At 48.0% G+C, this 12,464-nt stretch overlaps 2 protein-coding genes across 4 annotated transcripts; both read left to right on the plus strand.

Moving 5' to 3' along the window:
• Positions 1-365: 365 nt before the first annotated feature.
• On the plus strand, positions 366-4,768 carry Slc10a3 (solute carrier family 10 member 3). 3 transcript variants are annotated; one of them, XM_015986110.3, is made up of 2 exons: positions 366-729; positions 2,997-4,768. In XM_015986110.3, exon 2 carries the CDS (start codon positions 3,133-3,135, stop codon positions 4,564-4,566), a length of 1,434 nt encoding a protein of 477 aa, XP_015841596.1. In that variant the 5' UTR covers positions 366-729; positions 2,997-3,132; the 3' UTR covers positions 4,567-4,768. The 3 variants fall into 3 exon arrangements, with proteins under 3 accessions (XP_015841596.1, XP_015841595.1, XP_076418073.1); XM_015986109.3 differs by having other exon boundaries at positions 421-525; XM_076561958.1 differs by having other exon boundaries at positions 422-1,088.
• Positions 4,769-5,408: 640 nt separating this feature from the next.
• Positions 5,409-8,285, plus strand: Ubl4a (ubiquitin like 4A). Its single transcript, XM_006992432.4, has 4 exons — positions 5,409-5,567; positions 5,729-5,834; positions 6,085-6,293; positions 6,403-8,285. The coding sequence occupies exons 1-4, from the start codon at positions 5,520-5,522 to the stop codon at positions 6,511-6,513; spliced, it is 474 nt and encodes a 157-aa protein (XP_006992494.1). The 5' UTR covers positions 5,409-5,519; the 3' UTR covers positions 6,514-8,285.
• The last annotated feature ends 4,179 nt before the right edge of the window (positions 8,286-12,464 follow it).

The following is a 12,464-nucleotide window of genomic DNA, read 5'->3' on the forward strand; positions in this document are numbered from 1 at the left end:
TGAGCAGAGGCCAAAAGAGGGTATCAAATCCTCCGGAACTGTAGTTACAGGTGGTTGTGAGTGGCTAAGTGGGTGATGGGAAATTGAACAAGAGTCCTCTGCAAAAGTAGTTAAGTGCTCTTAACCACCGAGCCATCTCTTCAATCCCCACAACACCTTTAATTCAATATTTGTTTACTGTCTTCTGATATCCTTTCTACACCTTCCCACCACCCACTTTTCTTCCCAGGGGGTGACCCCACAACAATGTACTTATTATGCGGCACGCCAAAAGCGCTGACTCAGGAAGTCACGTCTCACATGGTAGGGCCAGCTCGTCGCTCTCAGAAACGTCATATCCTGTAGGAACCCAAAACACGCCTTCCAGAGGAGAGGGCCTCCATGAGAGGGCGGAGTCCTAGCACACGGGTGGAGCCTCGGTGGGGCGGAGCCTGTGGGGGCGGGCCGAGGCCCGGGCGGGCCGCTCTCTCCCGCATCTGCCGGCCCAGCTGCCGCTTGTGCGGAGCTCTGTGGCCGCGGAAGCAGGTGAGAGACTTCGACCGGGAAGGGGAGGATGGGAGGTGACTTATGGTTCCGTCTGCAGTCCGCGATCACCTGCTCGGGCCAGGCCCAGTGTGAGGCCTTGCAGGCACGAGAGTGACGTGGAGGCTCTCCTCAACCCAAGACTGACCGCGGGATTGTGAGCCCGTCCTAACTTCTCCAACCACCTGACAACCCTCGGACTCCCAGGTGCGGAGGAGACCTGGTCATCACTGCTAGATATCCTAACCCCCAACACTTCGCTGCTGTGGAAAAAGCTTCGGGACAGGATTGCTTCCTCAGCTTTGGAGTGTATTTACCCCAACTCTTCCAGCCCCTCTATCAGCAAAGGTGTAGGATAGGGGCCAAATCCCTCTTGCAGAGACTCAGGTCCACCAGTCCTACTGGAAGGATGGGGTATGGGTGGATGGCCCTTAGCTTCTCCCTTAACTGATTCACACCACTCTGATGCCTACATCTTTTCCTCTCCACTGGACTTGTTACCCTACTCTGGTTTTCCTGCCTCCCTCTTCATCGATGAGACACAAGGCTGAACCAGAGCCCCCAGGGTAAGTGACCCAAACTGTAAGTCAGCAAAGGCCATATAGATGGAGGTCTGGGGCCAAAAAATGATCAGGATCCAGAGAGCTTAAAGGTACCTGGCAAGCTATAATATAAAACCTGCTGTGTCCACTTCCATCTAGTTGCCCCAGTTCTAGCAAATGATACTAGGGTGATAACTATCCAGTTGAGAAATGGAAGGAGGCAGACCACTCCTTTCACCCCAAGTTACTCCACCCTTAGAAATACTCAGGTTCCACTGTAAGTTTAAATTTCTGGTAGGTGTCTCACACTTTTAGCCCAGCATTTGGGAGGCAGAGGTATGTAGATCTCTGAGTTCCAGCCCAGTCTAGATGGTGAATTCCAGGCCAGCTAAGGCTATACAGTGAGGCCCTGTCTCAACAACAACAACAAAAAGACTCTGGTAGGGCTGAATGTGGTAGCCTACACCTTTTAATCCCAGCACTTAAAGAGACAGAGACAGGCAGATCTCTGTGAGTTAAGGCCAGCCTACTCTACATAGTGAATTGCAGGCCACTAGGCCATCCAGGCCTACATACAGGGACCCTGGAAGGGGAATATGTGCCAGAAGACTCTGAGCAGAGGTTGTCAGATATAGCAGCAGCTATGAGAGCTCAAGTTCTGGGACTGGGGAGCTCTAACAAGAGAAGTTTGCCCAGTGGATATCTAACCCAGTACTACTGTAACTTCCCTGAGAAGTAGGGATGTACCTCCCACAAGGACTCCTATCTCATTATTATAGGGCAGGTGGGACAGGACATGTAGCCACAGCAATGGTTTACCCAACTCCATGTCAGCAGCAGTTATCACCCCCTGCAGACTTTGGTTCAGTAAGTCAAATATTGCCCATGTCACTTTGTCACCACTTTGTAGCTGGCAATGGGCATTCAGACGCCTCTGTTCTATTCTTTAAAGACCTGGATGAAAGAAAGAAAGAAAGAAAGAAAGAAAGAAAGAAAGAAAGAAAGAAAGAAAGAAAGAAAGAAAGAAAAAAAAAAAAAAAAAAGAAAAAAAAAAGACCTGGATAGATAGAAAGAAAGAAAGAAAGAAAGAAAGAAAGAAAGAAAGAAAGAAAGAAAGAAAGAAAGAAAGAAAGAAAGAAAGAAAAAAAAAAAAAAGAAAAAAAAAAGACCTGGATAGATCCAAGGCAGTGTTCCCATCAGCACCCTTTTTTTCTTCATTTTTGGAGACAGGGTTTCTCTGTGTAGTCCTGGAACTCAATTGTAGTCCAGGCTGGCCTCGAACTTACAGAAATCCACCTGCCTCTGCCTCCTGAGTGCTGCTGGGTTTAAAGGTGTGCACCACCATGCCCATCTCCAATCAGTACTCTTTGTTCTCATCTGACTAGTTTTCTTGTCTCCCTCCAGGAAGCCAGTTTTATTTGATTTTCTTTGTTTGGAAATGGAGTATCAAGTCCTCCAGACTGCCCTGGAACTGGCTATGTAACTGAAGGATGATCTTGGACTCCTGATTCTCTTGCCTCCACCTCCCAAGTGCTGGGATGACAGCAGTGAGCCACAATACCTAGTCCTTCCAGGAAGCAGTTTAGTTCATTCCTATAGTGCTATCACGGCATCTTGAAACCAGTGTGGAATGGGCTAGTGGTGACAAGATTAAAGATTGCTCTCCTAAAACCCTCAGCGCTAGAACATTTCTATAGGGTCACCATAGTAGGCCAGAGAATTGGCAGACTGATTGGGGTTTCCTGTATGTAGGTAATCTCGAGGGCTGAGAATCTTGAGGAAGCTTGTGCTGGAGGAGGAGATGGCTGAATGACATTCAAGGACCAGCACTATCCACAAACTAGAAGTAAAAGGTTCTCTGAGAGCCCCATGCTCCTGAGCTTGCAGTTTTTCCTCTTCATTAGCTATTGTCTTTGCCCCTTCTCTTTTCAGGAAAAGACCTGCTATCAAGGAAGACCACACAGGACCAGGACCTTCTCATGGATACTTCTCAGGACATTCCAACAGCACAAGCAAGGGTATTCCCCTAAGACACAAGGGGCCTGTGAACACTATCCTTTGGAGTGCCATGGTGGTCAAGAGAAGCAGAAGTAACTCCCAGCAGTTGCCTGGCCTGGGAGGACAGGGTGGTTGTACAGGTCTCCTAGGTATGCTCGGAGCTGCCCTACTGGTCATCAGCCTGCCATGGGGGGCCCAAGTGATGGCCAGTGCCAACCTCAGTACTGCTCTGGGCCACACCATGCCACTAACAAGTGGTCACTATCTGAGCATTGGAGATGGCTCAGTGACAGAGTTTGAGTTCCCTGAAAAGAGTGAGGGTATCATTGTGATCTCTAGCCAGTACTCAGGACAGGCCAATGGGACAGGCCCTAGTCCCACACTGAGGGTTATATCCCTGGACACAGAGGTACTGACCATCAAGAATGTGAGTGCCATAACCTGGGGCAGTGGGGGTGGCTTTGTGGTGAACATCCACTCAGGTCTGGCTGGGCTGGCTCCACTCCACCTCCAGCTCATGGACCTCCATGAGGCCCCACCCTTGTTGATTGAAGAACGAAGGGATTTCTGCATCAAAGTGTCACCTGCTGAAGACATCCCTTCTACCCTCAATCCCAACTTGAGCCACTTCTCAGAGAACCCAATCCTCTACCTGCTCCTGCCTCTTATCTTTGTCAATAAGTGTTCATTTGGGTGCAAAGTGGAACTTGAAGTTTTGAAGGAGCTCCTACAGAGCCCCCAACCCATGCTGTTGGGCCTCTTGGGCCAATTTCTGGTCATGCCCTTCTATGCTTTCCTGATGGCCAAAGTCTTCATGCTACCCAAGGCCTTGGCTCTGGGCCTCATCATTACCTGCTCATCACCTGGCGGTGGGGGGAGCTACCTCTTCAGTCTCCTCCTTGGAGGAGATGTCACCCTGGCCATCTCTATGACTTTCATCTCAACAGTAGCTGCCACAGGTTTCTTGCCACTTTCATCAGCCATCTACAGCCACCTTCTCAGCATCCATGAAACACTCCACGTGCCCATCTCCAAGATACTGGGGACTTTGCTGTTCATTGCCATCCCCATAGCAGCAGGTGTGGTGATCAAGTCTAAGCTTCCCAAGTTCTCAGAGCTGCTGCTACAGATCATCAAGCCCTTCAGCTTTGTACTTCTCCTTGGTGGCCTATTCCTAGCCTACCACATGGGGGTCTTCATTTTAGTGGGAGTCAAGTTACCCATCATATTGGTGGGCTTCACAGTGCCCCTGGTTGGCCTTTTGGTAGGCTATAGCCTGGCCATGTGCCTGAAGCTGCCAGTGGCCCAGAGGCGGACAGTCAGCATTGAGGTAGGGGTGCAAAACAGCCTGCTAGCCTTAGCCATGCTGCAGCTGTCTCTGCGCCGCCTTCAAGCAGACTATGCCTCTCAGGCCCCCTTCATTGTGGCACTGAGTGGTACCTCTGAGATGCTGGCTTTGGTTATTGGCCAGTTCATCTACAGCAGCTTGTTTCCTGTTCCCTGAGGACTCTGGATCAAGTTTTATAACCCCAGCCCCCATACTCCATCCACTGTCCCCACAGTTCTTATGTACCAAAGGCCTTTAGTTCTCATTCACTATGCACTCAAACAAATCCAGGCTTTTTTTTAACTCTTTTTTCCCCAGCTTTCAGTGCCAAAGAGGCCACGCTGAGTTATAAATATATTTCAATAAAAGACAAAAGCAAGCTTGGGTCCCTTCCAGTGTTTGTCCCTTGGAGCCTATGGATGGGGATAGGTAGAGTGTGTCTGGACTGGTATGGGCCAGGATGGTGAACAGGCTTGGTGACCCTGCAGAGCCCACTGTGTTCTCACTCCTGTTTTGAACATGGTAGACAAGTGTTGTACCTTTGAGCTGTATCCCCATATCTGCAAAGGCTTTTCTCTATCAGCCCTCCCCAACAGGGCAGGCCTCTGTTCTATAATGAGTGAGGAGATGGAGGCCTTCGGAGCCTCAGTCAGGATATTTTTGCAGCCAGATTAGAAAGAAGCAGAAAGCCAACGATCGGGCTATGATAGCAGGTAGGAATAGACCATTTCTGTATCTGAGAGACACCACCGCGTGTTTGCACTAACTGGGTCCACCAAGAGCATAAGAATTAGTGCAGGCCAGGCCTTGCATGAAGCTGACATCCTGGTCCTTCATTTCAAGCTACAGCTCCCAAGTGAAGCAAGCCTGGCCCCACAGGTTCCTTGCTTCCTTGCACCACAGCCGCTGGTGGTTCACTGTAGGCTGGGGGTGGAGGACTCTACCCCAGGTTCCGGCAGGCGCGAAGGCCCGGAGGCGGGACTGAGGGACGGCGGGAGCCACGCGGCAGGCGTGCCCCTTTCACTGTTTCCGGCGGCGGCGGGCGGTTCCGGCGCGCGCCCAGGGCGGCGGCGCGCGGCAGGGGATCATTGGGGTTTGCATTGGCCCTAGTGGACGCGGCTGTGGACACCATGCAGCTGACCGTGAAGGCGCTCCAGGGCCGGGAGTGCAGCCTACAGGTAAGGTCACCCTATATACTGCTTCACTCACAGACTCCTGCCGCTGGGGGCCAATGGCGGGTGGGGTAAGCCGGGAGAGCTGACCTCAAGAAAGGGCACGAGGGCTTCCTCGCCCAGGGAATTCGGGCTAAGCCCTTGCCTCTCCACCTCGGCCGGATCAGGTGCCGGAGGACGAGCTAGTGTCTACACTGAAGCACCTTGTCTCGGATAAGCTGAATGTCCCTGTGCGCCAGCAACGTCTGCTGTTCAAGGGCAAGGCCCTAGCAGGTAACCAGGGAAAGGAGCCGCCTAGGGAGCCCCACAGGAAGTTGGAAGTTGGGGGACGGGATGTACAGGCCAGCGTAATGGATTAGGGCACTGGCTGCCACTGGGCCTCGGAAAAGTAGCTGAGCCACTACCACCCCACCACCCCATAGCCAGATGCTGCAGTGTTTCACTCTGGCTGGCTGTGGCAGAATTGCTCTCCGGCCACCCCCACAGCAGTGAGGAAGGAACCCCACCAATCTCTCTTTGGCAGATGAGAAACGACTGTCAGATTACAACATTGGGCCCAATTCTAAGCTCAACCTAGTCGTTAAACCTTTGGAGAAGGTGCTACTGGAAGAAGGGTCTACCCACAGACGGGTCGACTCACCTCCCCCACCCCTTTGGCAGCTGATCTCCAAAGTCCTGGCCCGTCACTTCAGTGTAGCAGATGCCAGCAGGGTCCTGGAACAACTACAGAAGGTGAGAAGAGTAATGCTGGACCTCCAGTCAATGCTTCTAGCCCCAGCCCTATTACAGCATACCCCTTCCAGATAGTACCCCCTAAACCCACCTGGTCTTCTCTCCTCAGGATTATGACAGGTCCCTGAGCCGCTTAACACTGGATGACATCGAACGTTTGGCCAGCCGCTTTCTACACCCTGAAGTAACTGAAGCTATGGAAAAAGGGTTCTCCAAATAGCATTCTGGGATTGGGGGGGAGAAATCCCAGGTCAGGCCACAGCTGCATGTTGCATTAAATGTGTTCTCATGTCGCAGTTTGGCTCATAGTGATAATAATAGCTGGTATGTACCCAGCTCTTGCTAGGTGCTAGGCACTACTCAAAGTACTTGGCCTGAGTTCTCTTCTGCCTCCCACAGGACAGTTGAGACTGCACTGTAGAGACACCTAGCAATGGCTTGGGACAGCCAGAGTCCAAGTCTAGCCAGCCGTAGAAGTGCCTCTGTAGGAGAAAGAGTGTGCTGTTTTGAGGGATGGGCCTTACCATTCCCATTTAGCCCACTCAGCATACACCCTCAAATGACTCCCTCAGGAAGCCGCTAGTCCCTGTCACCTGCCCTCTAGTGTGTCTGGCATAGCCCTTGGCAAATCTCCATAGGAAGCCAAGTGGTAGCCATCGAGGGCCCCTCTGCTGCTGCAGCCAGTGTGCTCTTGATAAATGACAAGGTTAGGGGCTAGAGGGTCAGAAAGATACCCCAGCTCCATTGTATGACTTGAGTCAAGTTTCTGTGCCACTTTGGTCCCCATCCATTGAGTCTGTTAAATGATGGCCACTCCTCTGGCCTGAATAAGTTTCCTTCCCCCTTTTCCAGCTCAAGGTGGGAGTTTCTGCTATCATCACCTGCAGTTCCACCTTGTGTTCAGTAAGCAAACTGAAGCCAAAAGTGAATTGGTAGCCAAGCAAGTATCCTGGGCCTTTATGACATAGCTCTTCTCGGGGGCACCCTATCTGCTTGGCTCCTCTGGAAGTGGGTCTCATCCATGAGGGACAGCAGGTGACTCAACAAAGCAGTGTCACAACTAGGACTCTGCCTTGGTCTCACCCACGGATGCTTCCTTTGCCACCTGTGTACAGGGGCTTTTACTTTGCACACCTTCATTGCTTAAGAAGAAACTCAGGGTGCTAAGGAGGAGATAGAAATGTAAGATGAAGACAGTGATTCTTCTTTTCACTATACCTATGCCTGGGTGCTAAAGGTCATGTAAGTACTAGCTCCTTTGAGGAGGACCCCCTGGGAGCAGTTGAGGCTGGAAGATAGCCACCTGCAGGACACTACTCCTGCCCCTCCACTCTTGCCAAGGAAGCCACTCTGAATGTTGTCAGGGCTACACTTGCCTTTCTTGTTCAAGGGCCATCTTCATGGGCCTTAGGCCTTGTGGGACAAATCTTGAATCCCCATAATGGAATGATAAACTGATGTGAGGCCTGAGGGGATGAGCAGCTGATAGACCCTGAGGTCTCTCTCTGAGACCTGGGGTACCACATCAGGGACCTGCTTGTGAGCACATATATGGACTGGCAGCTCAGATAATAAGCTTACCAATGTTCTTGTTCACTTTGAGTCAGGGAATGTATTTGGAAAATTATATAACACTAAAGTTGCATGTGAGAGTTTTCACCAAAATGAACTCGATTAATAAGCTAGGCTGCTTTGGGTTTCCAATAATTGGTTTAACAACACAGGAAACCTACTGGATTACAAAACTGAAAAAGCCCAGGAGTACTGGCAGTGGATGAACAATTTCACCAAACATGCAGCTTTTTTCCTGCTTCCCTCTGAATTCTCCAGGATCTGCTTCATCCTTACTACTACTTCCAAGGATCAAAGGGTGGCTGCCTGCAGCTTTATCAAAACCCTTCATTTGCTGCCAGCAAGGAGCACTTTCTCTCTGTACCATAGCTTCTATCTCAGATGCCCCAGCAAATAAATGCTGTCTCTTATTGGTCAGAACTGAATCCTGTGTAATCACTTGGGCTGGGCATGTGGGAAAAAGGAGTTGTTGATTATCTGTTAAAGCAGTCTTGGTCTGCTTTCCTGGGCACATGTGAGCTGTACCAGGGAGGAAAAGTAAATGGATGTCCTGGTGGATGCAGATGGCCACTGTCCACTACAGGAAACATTTGAACCAGAAAGAGTGTGGCTCCCTTGGAGATAGTAAAGGAGAAAGGCATGAGGACTCAGACAAGGAGTGTTTCAGACTTGCATCCAAAGACATTTAAAGTTTCTAAAGGCAGAAACAAACCATGGACATGTTCCTCATTTCAGAGTGCCAGAAGCCTGCGAGATGCTCGCTTTGGCCAGAGATGAGACAGTGGTGTTTAGATGAGTTTATGTAATGGGACAATTGGCAGGTTTTGCTGTGTAGCTACCTATAGAGCTAAAAACTAAACAGGGTTCCTCAGGAATCCGGCTACGGCTGAAACAGAAAAAAGTGTAGGAAGGAGTCCTGAAAGGGGTCCAGTTGATACCTGATTGCCTTGGGAGGCTGGGGTGGCATATGTGGGAGGTCAGGGACAGGGGAGATAAGATTGGACATGGAAATGAGTGAAGAGCCCTCAAAATATAAATTAGGGACCCTGTAATGGAAAAGCTGATCCATAAAAGCAAGAAGATAACTCCTTTTGATAGTTAGCTATTGGATTGTTATGAACCTTTTCTATGCAAAGCACTATTCTTGTTTCATTCTCATCTGACTGACAAATGTAGGAAGTGGATGAGCAACAATTTGAACCCAGGTTTAGCTTTATCTTTAAGCTCATGTAAACATACTGCTATACCCAGGAATTTTCTGTAGAGAAGGAGTCCTAGATACTGGAAGGATAATTGAGGTGGCTACCCAGAGAAAGGGACTAAAAAAGAAAAAAGTCTGAGCCTCAAGGAGCCAGCTTCATTAACCAGAGAGTTTAGAAGGGAGCCAGAGGCAAAGGCATGGGCAGGAAGTGGTGCCAAGCACAAGTCAAATCAAGGCCAGGCCTCCAGAAGAGAGGGACCATCAGTGCTGCCACTACAGGATCAAGGTGGTGCCTCTCTCTGGAGTTCTTAATATGTAAGTTATTGCCACTGTATGATAGGCCAAAGAGTCCTCAGGAACCTCTCATTCCACAAGTTGTGTGTACAAAGGAATGGGGACAGATAGGTAGTGTTTGTTAGGTTTCAAGCTGGGACAAATGGTTGCGATGCCTATTTAACATATCAAAGCAGACTTGGCCTCCAGCTTCTCTCAGCATTCCTCAGTCCCTACCTTTTACCAGGCCCTCCTGGCTGGCATACCCTAACTCCTACCCTGAACTCTCCAGCCCAGAGGGCTGGGCTACTCTTCTCTGTATAATCCAACCATTTTGGTTACCTCCCCTCTTTGTACCTTTGGGCCTCCTAGCTACTGCACCTGGTTCTCCTCTTTCCCCTGTACCTCCCCCCCCTCCTCACAGGGCTCAGGGACATGTCCACTCAGAATTCTTCCAGATGCCCCTACCTCTAGCTATGTTCTCCTACATATATATAATAAACTTTCTCCTTCACAATACCTAGGAGCACTCATGTTCATTTCCTTTCCTTTTTTATTTCTTTTTTTCATTCAGTGTTCAGCCTTGAGGAGCTGTGTCAGGGCAAGGATGGCAGATGAGGGAAGACAAGAGGTGACAAATGCTGCTGGGATGAGAAATAGGGGGGATATAAAAGGAGGCTGGGACTGAGTGACCACAGGATGCAGACCCTGTCTTTGCCCTGAATTTGGTATGCCTCTCCATACACCAGCAGACTAAACTCTAAGGACCCTCATCAGGGATTGGAACACTGGCACTATGCCATGCTGAGCCACATGTACACCCAAGTGGCAATAATCCACTCACTGCTCCCTGCCCAATACAAGTTCCTGAGAGCCTTTTTCTGACTCTCAGATTGAGACCCTCGTCCTAGGTATGTGATGTGATCACAATCACACCAGGAGATAGCAGCAGAAATGAATGGCCCAGCTCAGATGGCCCCCAAAGACAGAAATGTTCTGGGAGCTAGGATGAGGTGTTTGGTGGGCCAATGGCAGGGGCAGGCTGAAGAGCTCACTATTTATGGTAAGGCTCATTGAGTTGATTATTCAAAGGGGGTAGATTAATTAATGAGAGAGTTTTTGGTATGAACTTGTGACTTCTTTCATGTCTATGTGGACATGGGAAAGTAACACAAGAACAGCCCCCAAACAACCACATTTAGAACAAATTGAGCATCCTTCATCCAATTGAACCTTTTAGAAAGGAGCCATGAAAGTTCGGGACATTCCATCATGCTTCCTCCCTGTTATAACAGTATACTTTCTTGCCCTTGACTAAGGATCAGCCTTTTTTTTAACTAGAGAATGGTATTTGTTTGTGTGTTTATTGAATATATTAAGAAATCAAGATCTGTGTGAAAGATGTGCTCACTGTGAGTAGGATATCACTATTTCTAGACCCCTTTAATAGATAAACCTTAGAAATATATATATATATATACATATATATATATATACATATATATATACCCATATATATTAAAAAATCACAAGTTCATGCTGAAACCTTCAGCCATAATCTCGTGTTATAATTCTTTCACACCTTCCCTCATTCCACAGTGAAAATTCTAGTTTCTGATAGCATTGATGTTTACTCATTGGTTCTACCAGATAAAATCTGTCTTAACATATATCCAAAATAGCTTCATGCTCACCTCATCTGGACCATTATCCATGTTAAATATGCTAAGAAGAAAGCCAGTTATCTTTATCCTTAGAATATATCCCACAAGATAGTATGGTAGCAGAGTTGTACTTAAAGGGCACGGAATTAGCTGAGTGTGATGGTGCATACCTGTAGGTCCCAGCTACTCAAATGACTATGATGGAAGGGTCACCTCAGTTCAGGACATAGAGACCAACTTGACCAACACTGAGACTCTTTACAAAAAATTAATTTAAAAAAATGGAAAAGGGGCAGTGAGGTGGCTCAGCAGGTAAAAGCATTTGCTGCACAATCTGGAGAACAGCTATCTCAATCCCCTATAGAAAAACATTTTAAGTAGATTTTGCTTTAGCCTTCCTGAAAATTTTACCACAGTAATTATATGTACCTGCATGTGTGTTAAGTTCCTGCTCTGTTTTTTTTTTTCTTTTTTGTCTTTTACTTCCTTGTTTCATGAGACAGGAAGACTACAAAGCACTCTATCCCAAGCTGACCTCAAACTCATGGCAATCCTCCCTCAGGAGGCAGAGACAGGTGAGTTTGAGGCCAGTTTGGTCTACATGGTTCCAGGATGGCTAGGGTGACACTATGTCTCAAAAACAAACAAACAAACAAACAAAAATAAAAATTAAGTAATCTTTTAGGTTACTGTAGACAAATTGCTAAACTGTCTTATAAGTAAAAACCCAGAGTCAGATACAGGGGTGAAAATCTGATAGATCAGAGGAATAGGTAACTTCACCTCACAGGCACCTCAGCTTCCAAAGAGACCTACTTCCTATATACCCATGCCTATATGCCTTTCTGTTCTGCTAATTCATTTGTTCTCTCAGCCCAGCTACCTCACTTCCTCTTCCTGCCTAGCTGTACAGACCTCCAGACCTCTATGGTTAACTAGTGTTGGAATTTAAGGTGTTTGCCACCACAACTGGCTCTGTTCCCAGTGTGGCCTTGAACTCACAGAGATCCAGACAGATCCCTGCCTCCCAAGTGATAGGATTAATTAAAGGCATGTGCTACCATTGCCTGACTTCTATGTTTACTATAGTGGCTGGCTTTCTCCTCTGATCCTCAGGTAAATTTTATTGGAGGACACAGTATTTTGGGGGACACCCTACAAAGTAATTGATTTCATCATAGCATCTTCATTTTTTAAACTTATTTCTTTTTAATTTTTCCCTTTTATTGAAAATAGATTCTTTTTTCATACAATATATCCTGTTTACAGTTTCCCCTCCTACTCCTCCAAGTTCCTCTCCACCTCCTCTGCCATCTGGATCCACTCCCTTACTGTCTTTCATTAGAAAAGAACAGGCTTCTAGGGGATAACAACAAAACATAACAAAATAAAATATAATAAAATAAAACAAAAACCATCACATCAAAGTTGGACAGGATAAACCAACAGAAGGAAAAAAGC

The sequence above is a fragment of the Peromyscus maniculatus genome, chromosome X (assembly GCF_049852395.1).
Source record: "Peromyscus maniculatus bairdii isolate BWxNUB_F1_BW_parent chromosome X, HU_Pman_BW_mat_3.1, whole genome shotgun sequence".
NCBI lineage: Eukaryota > Metazoa > Chordata > Mammalia > Rodentia > Cricetidae > Peromyscus > Peromyscus maniculatus.

Bases quoted from the DNA above. Each gene is read 5' to 3' on its own strand.
- Ubl4a (XM_006992432.4), top strand. From the start codon at position 5,520: ATGCAGCTGACCGTGAAGGCGCTCCAGGGCCGGGAGTGCAGCCTACAG. The intron at 5,568-5,728 runs GTAAGGTCACCC...CGGCCGGATCAG, and splicing joins GCCGGGAGTGCAGCCTACAG to GTGCCGGAGGACGAGCTAGT. The intron at 5,835-6,084 runs GTAACCAGGGAA...TCTCTTTGGCAG, and splicing joins CAAGGGCAAGGCCCTAGCAG to ATGAGAAACGACTGTCAGAT.
- Slc10a3 (XM_076561958.1), top strand. From the start codon at position 988: ATGCCTACATCTTTTCCTCTCCACTGGACTTGTTACCCTACTCTGGTT. The intron at 1,089-2,996 runs GTAAGTGACCCA...TTCTCTTTTCAG, and splicing joins GCTGAACCAGAGCCCCCAGG to GAAAAGACCTGCTATCAAGG.